The sequence below is a fragment of the Triplophysa dalaica genome, chromosome 13 (assembly GCF_015846415.1).
Source record: "Triplophysa dalaica isolate WHDGS20190420 chromosome 13, ASM1584641v1, whole genome shotgun sequence".
NCBI lineage: Eukaryota > Metazoa > Chordata > Actinopteri > Cypriniformes > Nemacheilidae > Triplophysa > Triplophysa dalaica.
In genome coordinates this window covers 16,240,845-16,259,042 of record NC_079554.1, presented here as the reverse complement: position 1 = coordinate 16,259,042, position 18,198 = coordinate 16,240,845, and the positions used below count along the sequence as shown (strand labels likewise).

The 18,198-nt window shown below is 38.3% G+C and overlaps 1 protein-coding gene across 1 annotated transcript; it reads left to right on the top strand.

The window, feature by feature from the left end:
• The first annotated feature begins 18 nt into the window (after window positions 1–18).
• Window positions 19–17,940, top strand: swt1 (SWT1 RNA endoribonuclease homolog). Its single transcript, XM_056764216.1, has 19 exons — window positions 19–125; window positions 612–717; window positions 842–912; window positions 1,171–2,194; window positions 3,173–3,253; window positions 3,426–3,470; window positions 3,549–3,678; window positions 3,827–3,928; window positions 4,047–4,235; window positions 4,535–4,628; window positions 4,873–5,030; window positions 5,114–5,298; window positions 5,432–5,570; window positions 6,957–7,099; window positions 7,184–7,338; window positions 7,444–7,587; window positions 9,420–9,486; window positions 9,778–9,845; window positions 16,662–17,940. The coding sequence occupies exons 2-19, from the start codon at window positions 634–636 to the stop codon at window positions 16,747–16,749; spliced, it is 2,967 nt and encodes a 988-aa protein (XP_056620194.1). The 5' UTR covers window positions 19–125; window positions 612–633; the 3' UTR covers window positions 16,750–17,940.
• Window positions 17,941–18,198: the final 258 nt, after the last annotated feature.

Sequence of the window (18,198 nt, the reverse complement as noted above, 5' to 3'; positions counted from 1 at the left end):
GAGAGCGGAAGTGGATTGAGCGAGGCAAAGGAGCTGGTGTAAAAGTGTTGAGGGGAACAGTGTGAGACGACTGAGAGTCTCGTTGTCATTCAGTTACTAATTTAGCAACGTTTGCCTTATTTCTGGTAGGTTAACCTCTTTCATATCAAAGCTGTAGAAAACATAAACTTTAAAATTCGGTCAATTAAATAAAATAAGGTTTTAGGTTTTGGGGAATCCAGGACTAAAAGTCTGTACTGCTTCAATTCTATGTTCCTGAAATATCACCATTTAGTTTTCTATTTTAATGTCATACGTTTCATATTGTGGAGCAGTTTAAGGTCAACATTGAGCTGGTTTAAATTGTTTTGGCGTAATCTGTCTCTCAAGGATGAGTTGGATTTTTCTCTGGGAATAACGTTTACTGATATGGAGCTCTTGAGAGAATATATATATTCATTAGTCATTACTACTACGAAACTATAAACAACGTGTATTAAAACAATTATCGTAGTTATTGTTTTTTTTATTTACAAAATAATGAAAAGTGTTCCCATGTTTAAATCTTATTGTATTGCCATACTGAATGTAGATAAGAGGTTTAACTGAATCATTATGGGCTTTATGTTCAGTCACAGACACAGAGGTTTGAAGATGTCTAGCAAGAAATCAAAGAAGAAAAAAAACAAAAAGGAGGAACGAGTCTCATCGAGTTATTTATATGAAGACGAGAAAAAGGTAAGGCTATATTTTGAGTGGAATTTGTGATAGTAATAATTTTGATGCATTCGTTTTTATCAGTACTGGACATTGTAAGATGTGTTTTTAGTTCTAACACATACTGTTTGTGTTTGCTAAACAGGAAAGAGACAGTAAGAAACACAGCAGCTTAAACAGCCACGCACATCATCGTCATCATCATCGACATGAAAGGTGAGTGTCAAAGCAAAGATTTTATTTCATGTATTTATGATGTAATTTAGGTTACGTTATATGTATTAATGTAACTGACAACTCTGAGATGGAGACTTTAAACTAGTCTAAAATGCATATGGCATGTTTTTTAGAAATGTTATATTTGGTATTATACATTTTGAGAGTGATGGTACATATTTCATTAAAATCAATTTATTTGATTATATTTCATGTTCTTTTTTATATGTTAATTCTTGACTCTTCACTGGATTTCAGCGTTGACAAAGAAAAATCTAAAGGGAGGAGGGGCACTTACTCATCAACACAAAGCATCAGTCCCAATAAAGAGAGATTGACAAAAACATATGTGGTTCCAAAAATGAGCAAGGAAGACATTTTGAAAAGCAAAGCAACTGAGATGTCCAGGACTGTCAAATCGCACATCACAGAGGACATAGAAAAACAGACTGCCAGACGGAAACATGAAAATACAAGTCCCACTATCTCAGGTAAAAGCTTCAGTAGACACACTGCAACAAATCAGCCTTCTTCCAAGGAGCTGGAGACTCAGAGACAGAAGCTGGTATCGAGGAGATCAGCACCAGAGAAGCCCAAACCTGCACAGGATGATTCTCCCTCAAAGGAACAAGAGAAACGGAGGAAGCTTTTGAAGAGGTCATTATCACCAGAACATCAGACCGATGCCAAGCGAAGAGACGAAAAAAACGTCACCAGCAATAGCTCGGCACATCGGGAATCTCAATCTGAGGATTTAAAGGAAATGAGGAAGAAGTTGGTGAGCAGGAGGTCCAAAGAATTTGATCAGGCTGTCTGTGTTACTACTTCTCATGATAAAACAGTGAAGTCTTTGCCGGTAGTGAAGTATGTAGACTCTGCAGCTGAACCAAAGTTACCAGAGGATTTTTCACACAAGCAGCAAGATGAAAGACAATTCCCTGCTCTCATGCCAAAAATCAGTTTCAAGATTCCAAAGAAGGCCAGTACTGTTAAAACTCAGACAAAAACGGATATTTGGAATGTCCGTTCGGCTTCTTCTGGTAGCAGGACTCGATGTAACAGTCAGGCTAAAACAGTGGTGGCAGGATCTCCATCTACAAACACATTTCTTATCTCTAAGAGGCAAGAACAGACACCACAGAAGGTTTTGGCCTCGACCTCCAACCCACTCCTTGGAAATCGCTTGTCACATCCTCTACATTTAAATTCAGCAGGTGCGGTTCAGCGAGTGCAGACGGATAAATCAAAAGAAGTCACAAAACCAAGCATCACTTCCTGCAAGGTACTTGTAAGATATAACTTTTGTCTAGGTTGAAAGTTTAAGAGTTTAGTCGATGAAACACCCAGAAGCTCCGGATCCGGTGACACAGACACAGAAGTGCAGTTCACTCCAAGTCAAATATTTATTGAGGACAGGTCCAATAAAAGAGGAATAAAAGAGGAAGTGATGAAATGCTCCGATTCAGACACTTCGTTATATGGAAAATTGAGAGATATACTTGTCAGTCATTTATGCTTAGGTTAGTGTTAAGAAAGTTCCTTGTTTTTAATATCTGGAACATACTGAACAATAGTAGAGCCACTGTACGTCATAACTCTCAGTGACACGTATAAGTGAGAAAACAACATAGGCAGGATATAGTACATAAAAATAGGTGAGACAGGCAAACATAAAATCTCACAGTACTGCACTACCATGTTGGTGTTTTCTGTGTTTTCAGAAGCTTGACTCTATGCTGATACACCCCGTGTTATATCACACATTGGGCCTAATTCAAGAAATATATGAGTAAATTCTGAGTAATTTGGGCGTAAAACAGACCTTCCCGAAAACTTTCTTCCGGATTCACAAATACTTTTTAAACGTCAGATTTGATAGTAAAATGTGTATGTTAAATGAGTTCCAATCACTGGTAAACAGGACGCGCATGCACGCTCATTCACAATTACAATAATCAAATACGAACATTTTCATAATTCCCAAAATGATTCACACAAAAATTTGTTCTGATCGTGTTTCATGAAGGACGCCCATTAATTTGTTGTATGTTCTCTTCTCTTGTCTTTTATTATTATTCACACATTTTAAGTCCAGCTTACAGTTAATAGGTCTGTACTAGTAATTTAGATAATACCTGAAGCTTAGAGTTCTAAATGTGTAAAATGTCCTAATAATGAAGTGAAAGTAATAATTGTTATGATGAAGGTTTTTATTATGGTGTAAACAAATATCACTTAAATATAACACCTTCTATTTCAGTTCCAGGAAATATGCAATGCTTACAAAGACACAAGAACAGAGCGATCTTCAGTCCAAGGACAGACACAAGAATATCATTCGGTAAATACCGATTTAGCAGATGTGTAAAAGATGCATCAGGACAAAAAGAAAAAATGGTTTCAAATATAGAATTCCACCCTGTTAGTTCCAGTGAACCACAGTAAATAGTACTTATACCATTAAATTTCCACAGGGTATGTGGTGATCAGACAGGTCTTTTGTGCCGTTTCAGAAAACTCCTCAGGAACCTGCAGAGACCTTTGACTGTGACCATGAGGTTAGCCATATTTCTTAACATTCAGAATATAGCCATGTGCATTTGCAAGTTTCTTACTCTATTTCATGCACTTTTTAGATGCAACTGGTGGAAGAGTTGCATTTGGCACGCTCTGAGAGGCGACTGGATCTGAATTTAGTGGAGAACTGCGGAGAGCTCACCTGCATGGACATTGATCCACCAGAAGAGGGATCCAGCGTGCCCTTCAGTAATGTCACATGAACAGATTTAACATATTCCTGAAGTATATACATAAAATGGTTTCGTTCTTGCAAGGGCATTTTGATGAATAATTGTGCAGTTTTGCATCTGGGCGAAAGTGGGATTTAGTGAAAAGTGTTTCTAACTTATCACAGATGAAGAGCAACATCAACAGAGCCTCCTTATCGTCCTTGATACAAATGTGCTGCTCAGCCATCTGGAGTTTGTGAAGAAGATCAGGACACATGGCCTTGCTGGTAAGATAAGTTTTGTTCTCAAAATAGAAATTCAGTGTGCATGCTTTTAAAGTAAGAGGTGCAGTCTTTTTTATTTTTCTGCTTTATTTCAACAAAATATTTTAAAACTCATTCTCAGCGCTTGGGTTCCCCACTTTGCTCATCCCGTGGGTGGTCCTGCAGGAGCTTGACTATCTGAAGAGTGGCAAACTCTCTAGCAATGTGGAGGGCAAAGCCAGGCCAGCAGTCCACTACATCTACAGCTGCCTGAAAAACCAGGAGCCCAGACTTTTGGGCCAGTCAATGCAGCAGGCCTCCCAGGCCGTCTGTGAGTAACCGGATGCTTATCTTGAGATGTATCTGTATTTGCATCAAAAGCCCCTGCTGTGTGTTTTGTAAAAGCAAAGATGTTAAGTGGAAGGCAAATCAACCACCAGCAGATGGAGCCGTTTTACAAAATGAGTTTGAAACTTAATGCCATCTAGGCATTGAATATTTTATGGTACTGCACGCGCACCGTATATTGAGATTCACCACTTTTAATCTAGATCGCTATATACTATAAAGCATAGGAAGTATGTGAGTTGATGTTCATCCTTTGTTTCATGTCCTCTCTCTCTCCTTTAGGTGGGTCTGGTGTTGTAAATAACGACGACAGAGTTCTGGCGTGCTGTCTGCAGTACCAGGCTCTGTACCCAGAGGGCGCTGTAGTTCTTTGCACGTGAGTGTTTCCGCTCCATGCATCTGTTTGACCTCTAGACGTGTCTGAAGTACATTCGCATTTTTTGTTGTCCCTGAATTGTCCTTTCAGATGGCAATTGACATGCAAGGTGGCCATGTGTTTGTCTTATGAAAAAACACTGTGATTTAATTACCAATTGTGTCGCCATGAATAATGTACATCAGGAAAGTGGAGGACAACTTACTAGCCGCTTGAATTTCTCTGTATGATTTCTTTTATGTAGTGACGATAAGAACTTGTGCAGCAAGGCTTTGCTTAGTGGGGTAAAAGCTGTGAGCAAAGCAGACCTAGTAAAAGAGGTAGAAGAAAACAGACTTTCGATCCTAAACTACCCTCGTGCTACACCCGCTACATCGACCGCTGTTGGACCCGTAGAGAAAGGTCTGCTACTGACACCTGCAATTTGAATGCTCATGCTGTTTCTGCACCATTACAATTATTTAATATTTCTCTAAATTCTTAAGACAAGATCGTCTTAGCACATAAACCTCCTGCAAAGGAGAAATCACAGGAGAGGACACGCAACGATCCAGCTGAGGAACCACAGCTGAGCGACTGTGTGTCAATCCTAGAGTCCTGCCTCCAGGGGGCGCTCTCTGAGGTGCTGGAGGAAGAGATGAAGGCCGCGTTTGGAGAGTTATGGACCGAGGTAGCGCCGCACTCTCTGCACACATTGCTAATTCATTTATTTATCAAAATTGTATGAACTTGCAGAAGGGCTTTTTCTGTGAAACGTTTCTGCTGTCGTCTTCACTTTGTGACGCGTGTGTTTGTGTGTGCAGATAGTGTACGTCAAGCCTCCGTGGAATCTGGACGGTGTACTGAAGTGTTTTAAGAAGCACTGGATCGCTGTGTTTGGAATCATTATTAAGAGGAGCCTACTCAGCTGTGTGGAGATGCTGAGCGACTGTCTCTGTTCAAGTATGTATGTCTGACAGCTCTAGTGTGATGCTTAAAGTGATAGTTCACCTAAAAATGAAAATTCATTACTCACCCTCTTGTCATTTCAAACTTGTATGGCTTTCTTTCTTCTGCAGAACACAAAAGAAGATATTTTGAATAATGTTGTTAAATGGCCCCCATTCATTGCATTGGTTTTGTGTCCATACAATAGAAGTGAATGGGGGCCAGTGCTGTTCGGTTACCAGACAAACGTATATATTCTTTTGTGTTCTGCGGAAGAAAGAAAGTCATAAAGGGAGAAATGCTCTTTTTAATCCTCTATATGTTCTTCACATGCTCATTATGTCATTAAAACTGCAACAGTATTTGTGTACGTTTGTCTGTGTGCACGTGTGACTTGTGTGGTTTTAATCCACACTCTCTGTTCTCAAATTTTGTGTGTTTTTGGAGTTATGAGATTTGACCTCATTCTGTCAATCATTGGTGCTGGAGTATGACTGCCTTGCTTCTCTGCTGCCTTTGGCCATGAGCCCGGTCCAACAGAGCGTAGGAGGGAGGGTACTTTAAGAGTTTGTAGTGGAGTGATGGAAAAGTACCAGGGTCCTTCTGCTCATGTCTAAATGTGATTTACTACACTTTGTTGTTTGTCTGGAGGGAAGAGAGTGTCTGTCGCTACATTTGCGTGCACGCTTTTGTGTTCAAGCATCTCTGTGTGGGTTTGTGTTGCGTCCAGAAGTCGATGACCTTTGTAAACTGGGCGGAGCAAGAAAATGGACACTCTATTTTTCTTTCAAGAATATGCTATGTTTTAAACACTATTGTAATTTTAGCAGTAGAAGGGAATAACAAATGTTAACGGAAAGACAAGGATCAAAAGTACAAAAAAATATTTTAGATTAGTGATGGAAGGTGTGAAAAGACCCATGCTTTGTTCCCGAATTTTATAAGACATCTTGTGAAGCGGATTTAATATGGTGCGCTCCTTTCCCCCACATTCAACAAAAAGAGGTCATTAAAAATCATGAGATCATAGTCACACACAGTTGCCTATCCATTAAATTACCAATTAAATATTGGTTGACTAACGGCTCGACGAAAATAGCCGCCTGTCGGGACAGCAAAGTCCCAGCTAGATGTCTAGACACAATATATTAAAGGGCTAGTGGAAACTAAAACACAACTACATTTCTCAAAGTATCTTATTTTGTGTTCTACTAAAGAAAAAGTTGCTAACAGATTTTGAATGACACAAGGGTAAATAATTCATGACAGAATTTATATTTTGTGTGAACTATCCCTTTAACTAAAATTCTGCTTTTAAGGCCTGTTGATTCTAAAGCTGTTAGTCATGCATCAATTTAAAGCCTCATAAACAATGGCTTGTGTCTCTGTGTCTCTCTGTAGATCGGTCCATCGAGCGTGGATCTTTTCTCAGTGCTGTGAGAGGGGCTACAGAGCTCTTGTCCGCGCTGACTTGTAGATCTCCATACAGCTTGCGTGTGGATCAGGCTCTCTCCACTTTACATATGCTGCAGCAAAGACTACAGGTCAGTTACAGCTAAATTATAATAAATAATTGAGTCGATCTGATCGCTCATTTTTGTGTGTGTGTGTGTGTGTGTGTGTGACAGTCTCCCAAAGCTTCTCTAAAGGGTGATAATGACAATGAAGACAACGAGGACTCGCTGATGGCAGAGGTCGAGGATGAAGCCCCGCCCCCTCACGCATGCCATGGGGAAGTTTGGGCGTTGTTTGAGAGCATCTGGAACAATGTGTGTCAGATTAGGTGAGAGACATTTATACACATATCTTCTAACCTCAACCGTTCCAAAAACCTCACTGTATGACCTAATGCACGACTTCTCTTTGTTTGTCTGGTTACCTCTCTCAGTTCGGCTCTGTTCTCAGTGTTACACTACAGTCCGGGAGCAACTGAGCCCAGTCCGCAAGCCGCCACTCCCCCACCTCAGGAAGCCCTCTCTTGCCTCCACAGGCTCTCCTCTGCCCTTAAACAACTCCTAGGGGCTCTTCATAGGTATACACACACACAGAACAGTGCAGCAAGGCCTGTTAACATTCCAGTCACGTCTCCTAACAGGATTTGTTCAGTGTGTGTCCTTAGTCACCGAAGCACGTAGGGGACAGAAGTAGGTGTGTCACAAGGGGGAGGGGGGCAGTCTTTTTCTTCAGAGTATTCTGTATGTGCGCTTTTTTTTTTTAAATCCTTACTGCTTATTTTTCGTGACTCACTTTTCTTTCTCACCGTTCATGTAGACTCCATGACTCATAGCAGCCGGCAGACAGACATCTTACCTGTCACATGGCAATTTTTCATTTGAATTCTCTGTGTCTTGCTAGTAAATCAGTTCTAATTCAGTTTAGTCTGTAATAGCTGTAGCACACAGACAAGCTCTGTTTCAGTGTAATAAATGCCATAGCTTGTTTGCCTTAATTAACATATTGAGCTGCTCGCTCTCATCGTCCAAGGTCTTATTATGAATATTTCATAGATATTTCATAGCGAATCAATAACCGGGTCTGTAAATGTATATTTTATAGAACTGAGTAAGTAGCTTGTAGCTTTACATTTAGAAAGTCGAGGTTAACTTGAGTTAATGGTGTCACTCACAAGCCAAAAATGTTTCTTTTTTCCATTTTTCAGATCCATTTTTGCTAGAGTTCTATAAATGCTAATTGAATGCATGAAATTTAGGGAGGATTTTGTTTAACAGAGTGTGCTTTTATGTAATCTTACATCAGAAACATTGACCTCCTTGTCACAAAGATATCTCCTCTCTGAATATGAATGATTTGTGACGTGAAACTTTGTGCCGTGTTGTTTAATTGATTATACGCTCGCTTATTTCCACACATGACTCCGTGCTCGTGCATAAGTGTGTGCAAATTGATTTTCACACCAACTTGTTCATTTTATTCTAGTCCTTGGGAGATTTATCATATTGTCTTTTTAAGGTGTTTTTTTAACGAAAGCGTGACACACATGTGAGTTAAGCTTTACCCGTTAGCCCTACTGTAGTATTTGCTGATTCACTACTGATCTCGTGACACCCACAGACATTTGTTACATAATTGTCACAGTTTTCATCCGAGGTTCAGGTGTGTGTTGCTTTTACGTTTGTTATGTGTCCAAGGTTTTATTGTTTTGCATTTAAATGGACAGGTTCCTTTCCCCCCAAAAAATGCATATAATAACAGGGAATTGGGATTGAGACTGCGAGTATCACTAACATATGTCTGATTTCATGGAAAAGAGAAAATCATATGGGTATGAAGCATCATCTCATCCGGGTTAGTAATTCATGAACCAATTTTATTTTTAGGTAAACTATCTCTAAGTCTCTCCTTGGATTCTAACGGAAGAGTGTTTCAGAAAGCAGGATGACAAGGTTTGAAGGGAGATAAGGTGCAGTCTCCGTGGAAACGGCTAGACTTGATTTATTGCGCAGAAAGCAGACTTATGAGTCATCGGAGCTTTTAAGATTTTTTTGCTGAAATAGGTTTTCTTGTGTGCTCTTTTGCATTCTCGACGTTTCTCCCACATCTCTTCTTCCTTCCTATGCAGTCCATGTTGTTTTATTCTTTCATCTCTCCTCAGCTCGACTCTGTCTCTGCACCAACATGTTCGTTCTCTCCGGATCTTCTGAAGGTTATTCAGGATGGGCTTATACTCACATATTCTGCTATGAGTGTCTTCCACACAAATACCTAAATCAAAAAAATAAATCTTCAGAGTCAGAAAGTTTCTGCATGGATTAAGATACTACAAAAAATGGTCATATCCACAAATGTAATTGTAACAAAATATAGGTATAATATAAAGACCGGAGTGTGTTTCTTCTTCAATAGGGTGTTATCTGTGGACGGTAGTGTTCAGGATGCACAGCTACTTCTCTCCTTCATTCAAACCAGTGAGGTAAGACCACATCACTTTGTGGGAGTCAGATTGTTGTGAAAAAATGTGGTCACACATTATCTTTTGACTAGTCATGCATTTAAAGCATTAGTAATGTATGAAAAGCTCCATAGTTAATATGTCTTTCAAACAGCAAAGGTTGTTTTTATATTTAAGCTCTGCATCTAATCTTTTCATCTGGTTTTGATCAGAAATAACTGACCATTAAAATCAACAAAGCACTAAAGTTGTGATTATGCGGAAGGACATTGAGTTGTACTTGACAATAAAAGAAACTCCTTTTGGTTTCAGATTGCTGCTATGGAGCCACGCTTCACCGCCAGGGACCTGTTTGATTTCATATCTCAACAGGAATACAGGTAAGTTCAGAGTCACATTTACGGCAGCTTATCTTTAACTCATAAATGTTATTGCTTTTGTTAACCGGCTACGTGCACGACGGGTCCCGTTATGTACCACGCAAGCACCTCCCATAAAACAGAGAGGCGTTTGCAGCTCTGCAGTTCTCGGGTCAGTGCGTGCTATGGCAGGTCTCAGCAGGTGTCTGTGGCCTCGTAGAATTCGAATTTCCATTTTCAGTTGTTGCATAACAAGCCTTGACAAACCTCAGAAGACAGTTCTGTTGAACACTGAACATCACGTCTGGCAGGTTAGATAAGCAACGGTTGCATGACAAAGCGCATGGGCGCATGTGTTCTTTATGAGGCCTCCTGTGGGATAAAGCTCCACCTGAATCATTTATGGAAGCTAAGCTAAAAGAACAAAATGTTCAGAAATTGTCATGGTTATGATGTCACAATGTGGTGGGGGTGTTGCATGCACAAATACTTTTCTCCAACCTTATATTCTACCAGGGGAAGATGTGGAAAGTGTTTATAAGAGCTGTTTCAAATAATTTTTGCATTCACTTTGTAATTGTACAAAGGTCTAAGCATACATTTTATATGTATTTTGAATTTGTTTTATTTATATTCACATTTATAAGCATTCGTTCAGAATAATTCAGCATCTTTATTTTATGCAGTAGTCGAAACACCACTGATCTCTTTCCTTTATTTGATTTTTCTTATGGTTTAGTTCAATATGTTTGATATATCCAGCAATGTGCTATATTGTGTGCACTAACACTCACTAAACGTGTCTCTTGTGTAATAACAGGTTGTGCTGAAAACTCTCCTCTTGTGCAATCTTTATCACAATCTAAAGCGCAGAGGATGGCATTAATGACTCAAAGAGTGTATTTAATGATACATCACCTTTAGTCCCCTGAGCCGTTTGCCTGAACACACATTCCTGGTAAATGTATTTCACAATATATTCCCAGCAGTGTGTGTTAGTAGAAATGGAAGTCTGAAGCTTAGCATGATGCATCTAGTCATCTAGAGATTTTCTCGACCTGAGTGTGCCGATGTAATGAGCTTCAGGCTGGTGTGGAGTGCTCAACAGTATAATACAATTATTATTTATATATGAATTATATAAATAAAGATGTGATTGCACTTGTCAGTGTTTGGATATGGAATAGGATGTGGTGTTTTATGTGGATATTTGTGCCAGGCAGAATTGCACTTTTGACAGCCAGCAAATTCCAAAATGTATTGGGTTTCTTTTAAATGAATGTTCTTTAAATTATAAGGTTTATTAAAAGGATATTGCGCCTGGAGATGGAAAATATGTGTGCGAGCGGAATGTTGGCAGTACATAACATGTGGATCTATGAGGGTGCAAAAGACGTCACTGAGGATATCAATTATTTTGAGATTCATTTTCTCCCAACTCTTTCAATTTGTTTGTTGTGCTGCAAGCGCAGGGACCATGATCCACAAATTACCTGCCTACAACACCCGTTATGGTCTCTTGTTTTGTTTTATTATTATTTTTTTGCAGAGAAAAATCCTCTATTGAGCTACAAAGGCTCTATACTTACATTTCTATGAGAACAGTTATATAACCTTATATAATGTCTTGTTTAAAGTATATAATAAAGGGTTAGTTCACCAAAAAATGAACATTCTGTCGTCATTTACTCACCCTCTTGTCATTTCAAATATGTATGATTTACTCTCTTATACAGAACACAAAAGATGATATTTTGAAAAATGTTGGTAACTGAACAACATACCATCAACCATACAATACCATACAACATAACATCCATACAAGCCAAGTCAATGGGGCCCGCCACTGTTCTGTTATCATTATCTACATTCTTCCAAATATCTTCTTCTGTGTTCTTAGTCATACAGGTTTGAAATGAAAAGACGATGAGTAATTGAGGACAGCATTTTTAATTTAGGGTAAACTATACCTTTAAAAAAATATAAACTATCTATGAATAAATGATCCTGTATAAATTGGTTTATTACGGCACGCCCAGTAGGCATAACAAAATGATGATAGTCAACTTGATAATGAACTAAAAAATTATTTATTTATAGAAGATATTGCTCATGACATGTTACTCTCAGAAGGTTGCTTAGCAACATACACATGACCAATCAATATTCATGCATTATACTGTAATTCGGGGCACATTAGGGCAAACACGCATAACACGTTTCAGCATTTGAATACAGCTGATAGAAAACTGGAATTTGGCAAGACACAAGTCACATGGCTAAAAATTTCCACAGTCACACACGATAAATTTCAGGCACAGTTAAAAGCTCACGCTGTAGAGCTCTGGCTACACCCCCTAAGTTCCAGACTTGCATATTACAAACAACCAACTTTGTTCAATTCAGATTTATTAATGCATCGTTTGTAATGATTTAGCCCTCACTTTTGGGAGATTAACACTTGAGACTTTGACTTTGCTTGTGTTTGTCAACCATCAGTTAGGTTTTATTTTCAGGGCCAAAGAGAGCGTTCATTGATTTACCTTTTCAGCCAAGCATAGCAACACACACACGCACTTCTAGAGCGCTTGACAGCAGATTGTTAGTGACTCGCTTACCTCAGTTGGATCAATGAGCCGCAGCACTCGCCATTCATCACAAAGATATCAATGACCTCATGTCACGCATCAATCCATGCGTTTCAGTCCTTTAATGGGTATCGCCTACTGTACTTTATGTTAATGCACTAAAGCACACTGACCTAGTCATGTACCCAACCTGTAAGATCTAGAGTAAAACATTTCACACACTGTACGCATATTATCAGTATATGATTATCAGTTGTACTCTATTACATTACACGCTGCTCTCAGTAAGCAAACAGGCTTTGCTTCATTGAACATTTCATAACTTGAGATTGGATTGGGTCACGTGACGTTAACAGAAGCTGTCCTTCATTCAGGTTGTCATGTCATGCGATATTGATTTATGGGCTTAAGGTTTTTGAAATTGACCTGAGGGCCTGTACACACCTTGTATTAGGATCTGTCTCAGGTGATATAATCACAAGGCGTCAGACGAGACATTAGCATTCACACCCGCTAGTGAAATGCATATCAAATGCGTATCATGTGGCCTTTTGTGATCGGATTTCAAAGGGAGGGTCACTCACTACTTTTTCAGAAGGTTCTTCACAGATGTAGTTTAATTTTAATCTAAACCCATGCGTAATGTTTCAAACTGATTTTTCTTGTTATTTTAGTATGTTTACATTACATTTCTGCAACAGACACTTGCATCCAAACCGACTTATTTATAAGAAAGCATTTAAACTGTATTAGTAACTATAGTAAGATTTCATTATGTTACTGCTCGCTAATATATCAAAATACTGTCTTATGCAAGCACTTCTTTTACAGTTTTCAATCAAACAATAATTTTGTTATTGTTAAAATGGTAACTAAAATTGACACTTTTTGTTTTACAGTTTTTGGTAGAGTATTATATTAAACAACTTTTATTATTTTATATATATATATTAGTGGTGGGCCGTTAACGCCGTTAACGCAGTGAGGCTCTTATCGCGCGATAAAAAAAATGTCGCCGTTAATCTATTCTCAAAGTTGGGTTGGGAGCTGGGTCTATACTACGTAAGCTATGATGACTTTCACCTTGATATTTTAGCGCAGATGTATACCAGCTTAACTGCACTGTACGGGGCGAGAACAAGATTTTTTAACTCGCTTGATTCGCGTCATTCGCGCCGCCTCATCATCTCATAACCAGGGCTTCATTCGCGCGATTCGCGCCGCAAGTAGGTCTATTGCCTCTTCGCATTAACATATAAATCACTCGCGCTTGACACGCCATTCGCGTTTGGTCTGAACACAACATAACGTTACGGTGAAATTACCGCATCAAACGTGACGTGCTAACATGGATGCAGCTATGAAGCCGCCGGGTTTGCTTCAGGGAATAATGGAAACCCAATGGAAACATCGACAAGACTAAGGTTGTTTGCACCTTGTGCAATGCAGAATTGGTTTAAAAAAAAAAAAAAAACTTTCTCTCAACAGGTAGTGGTCTAGCTTTAGTTGAAACCAGTAACTTTGTATTGAGATCTAATGTATTATGGCTCCTGTATGACAGGTCGCTTGTTGCTCCCTAACTCTTTGTAAGTCGCTTTGGATAAAAGCGTATGCTAAATGACTAAATGTAAATGTACTGTAGGAGCTCTTCCAGTCTCAAGTACCACCTAAACGCAAAGCATCCCTTAGCTAATGCGAAAGTAAACACAAGTACATCTTATTGAACATAATTTAATTTTCATCACCAATTATCATAGTAGAACAGCTTTCTCAAGCAGTTTGTGATGCATTCTGGAAACAGGAGATGAGCCCCTGGTCTAATGCGCCACCTGGCTTGAGAAACCCGTTCTCAAAGACTTACTTTTAGTCATTATTTGGGTAGCACACATATTCTGAATGCCTTCGGCAGAATCAAATGAGCCATTTTAATCTAGATTAAAAAAAAATAATCTATGCCCACCACTAATATATATTATATTATGTTTTATTATAGATGTCTCTCGCCATGAACATACTGAATAGCCATAGAAGTTGACACTCACATTTTTGTGAATCTTTACGTACATTTTTTTGTGAATCATGCCTTTTATTATGATTGATCCAATCCCAAATTGTTCACATTCAGCACAATACTATTTTATATTTTTTACATCTCCATTTAGCACTGGCACCCGATTAGGATATTTATTTCCAGGTGTAAACCAGCTCTGAGAGAAGTCTATTTTTGTAGTATGGTAAATGCTTGGTACCAGATCGGCTTTGTCATTACATTTTGTTCATGAGCATCTCGTCTCTAGGTGCTGGATGGCTCAGCAGGGATTCATATTTGGCAACCGGTGCGGTCAACACTACCCAAGCTTTTGTTTGAAGATGTGATCAGTGTTGCACGGTTGTTTTTGAGCAAGCGGCATTTCCGCGGTATTGTGGTTTGTTGTTGATTTGTTAAAGCTTGGCTTCATAAAGCGTTCACCTTCGTGTTCAAGGTCTTGTTTCCAAGTGAAGGGGAGCTGCCCTAGTGTTGTATGGTTGCCATGGTAGCGCGGTTGTTAAGCGGATAATTGCAAGGCAGAAATCCATCGCCTGTTCAACACGTCACAACTGAGCAGTCAATAGTTTTGCATAGTGTATGAACCTCACGTATCAGATTAGTAAAGACAGGGTTTGCAGAAAGAAAAGGTTATTTGAAGGCGGTCATTTTTTATCTTGAAAGATATCATGAGGCAATAATGTATCTTTAATATATCTTTACTTCTTTTTATATAGTTTCTCTCTCCATTCTATTAAAATACACTTAAACTAAACAAACACAACAATCGTCGCCATACTTGCTTCTTTTTCCACATCACCCTCCCTTACATAACCAGGCTGGCTGGACACTGAGGAGGGTGTACGTTGGGGAATAACAAGTACACACATTTCTTCCACTTTTGCTGTTGTTGTTATGTAAGGTTCATTGGCCTGCACAAGAAGCAACAAGCAGTAACAGGTTGAAAAGGAAGGGAGCGGATGAGAATTGAGAAAGATAAAGTGTGAAAAGAAGGAACACAATAATGGGCTTCATTCCAGTAGTGCAACAGAGTACCAGTGTGAGAAAGTCTGTGTGACTATGAGTCAGAGAAGTCAATTGTATAAATGCTGCTTTCCTTTCCCAAGAATCGCACTACTGTTTACCATGAGGACAATTTAGTGTTTGTCAGACTAGCATTTCCTTTAAAAACACATTCAAGTTATCTCACAGTGAGACCCTTTTACTCATTGTAGCTATATTTATATGAAGTCTAAATGTTCGTATCGTAAAGTCATTTCTTCAGCCTCCTTCTTTTAACCTTTTTGGTTTCCTGCGTACGAGACATCCCCTTCCCGTTTGTAACCTCAGGCTGATGCATTGAAATGATCCTGTGTGAAGTGAAACATTTACAACTGTTTATACACATGTGATCTTCATTGCTTCTTTTGCCAGCCGGTCTTCACGCAGGCTGCTTCTGTTTCTGTATGCAATAATGCTGGCAGTTGATTAAAACTTCAGTAGAATTTTATGCTCAATAATTAATCATTTGCTGGAAACTGCTGAAACTGAGATCATGCCAAGACTTTACATTATTGTGACAAAGTCATTGAATATACGTTACGAAAAGTATAGCTTTGGGAATCAAGGCATGTTTTGCTTGTTTTATAAAAAAATATATAAAATAGTATTGTGCTGCATGTGAAACATTTTGTAATTGGATCAATCATAATAAAACGTAAGATTCACAAAAAAATGTATGTAAAGATTCACAAAAATTAAACGGAATGTCAACTTCTATGGCTATTCTGTATGTTCATGGCGAGAGACATAAATAATAAAACGTAATATATTTATAAAAATAATAAAAGTTGTTTAACATGATTCTTTCTACCAAAAACTGCAACACAAAAAGTGTCAAAAACATTTGTATTAACTTGATTTTGATTTTAAAGCGATACAACATTTAAAAATTTAAGAAAAACAATTATTGTTTGATTGAAAACAGTGTGTGCTTACATAAGACAGTATTGTGATATTTTAGAAAGCAGTAACATAATGAAATCTTAATATAGTTAGTAATAAAGTTTAAATGCTTTCTTATAAATATTTGTTCCCCAATTTCTTTCACATGATGTTTTAAGTGTATTAGTAGTTGTTTGATGAGGGACATTCATTTTTTCAGTCTGTGCTTAGAAACGTAGTTCTTAGAAAAGTGGTGACCTGGAGTTTTTGTGTCCTCAGGGAAAAGCTGCGTGTGGGTGGTGCGCAGCTGTCTGAACTTAGTGCAAATCTGGATCACTGTGCTGCTTCTTTGAGCTCGTGGACCTGATTTACCTCCCAAGTCCCAACACTCCATGTTTGGACCCATCTACAAAAAAGCTCCTCGCATTTGACCATCCTGGTTTTGGATTGTAGACTGTCTTCTGATGTCATAACCTGATACAAACATATGTGATGGTTACACCGCATAGTTGCAATATTTTTTTAAATATATTTTATTATTTATCAAGCTGTGATTTATAACGTTTTTGATTGCTTACGGATAGGATAGTACACCCAAAGATGAAAATTCTGTTATCATTCATGTCATCATTTCAAACCTGTATGACTTTCTTCCGGAAAACACCCCAAAATATATATTTTGAAGAATGTGGGTAAAAATATTTTCTTTTGTGTTCTGCAGAATAATATTTGAAATGACAAGAGGTTATAATGATGACAAGATTTCATTTTTGGGTGAACTATCCCTTTAAGTAATACAGGCCTTGGTTGTACAACTTGCATTGTTTTAGAGAAAAAATGAGCGATTTTATTCATTACAGGAATGGGAAGAATTGCTTAATCCCTATGCCACTCCGTTCAAAAATCTACTGACATCTAAAAGCTGTTATGGCAACTGGTCATTATTGCATGGGGTTAGAAGCAAATATGTTACCTAATGATACTGTCTCACACACTGCATTGCTCATCAGGTCTTTGAGGCCTTCCGTAATTATATTAGTTACATGTCAAAATCTGCTTTCCTGGGCGTCACTCAGGAAACTATCTTGATATTGTTTCTCTGTTTGTTCTGTTCAGAGCTTTTCATTCTGCTACTGCTGATGATGCAATCCCAGCATATAAACCTCAGCACCATAAATTATATCTGTTCCATTGTTGAATATTCTCTTGTTTCATTCCTAATCATTTACAGTTTCTTTAAAAAGGAGCTGAATCTATTGTGTGAATCAGTGTGGGGAGAAAATGCAAAAGATATTAAATACTCCTCACCTTAGATTGTAAACATGGGCCTATTCAGATATGCAAGAATGATTTTTTACGTTTTGACTTGTAATTTTTTTTTTTGTATTAAAGTGTGAATAGAAAAGTTATATATTTTCTTTACGGCTGTTTGCATTTTGATTAAAACAGTACATTGTTAATGACATGTATATGTCCTTTTTTGTCACACGTATCTGAGGATGTTAATCTGGGTTTCTGGTTTGTACTGTGACATCACTATTTAAGAGGCTTTACAGGATTATGGGAACGGGAATGTGATCCGCAAGGAGATTAGATCGACACTCGGTGATGTGTGATACATAAATTCATATGGGTAATCGAGGACATGGACCATGATTAGAAATTTAAGGGTTTTTTTCTCGATTAATTTTTAATTCAGTTACAGACAAGAATTTTGAATGTAATATACAGAATATATCTGATTACGTTTATTGATGAAGCACTTGTTTTTAACAGTCCTTTTGTCAGCTGTCTAAATCACAGCTGTAACCTGAAA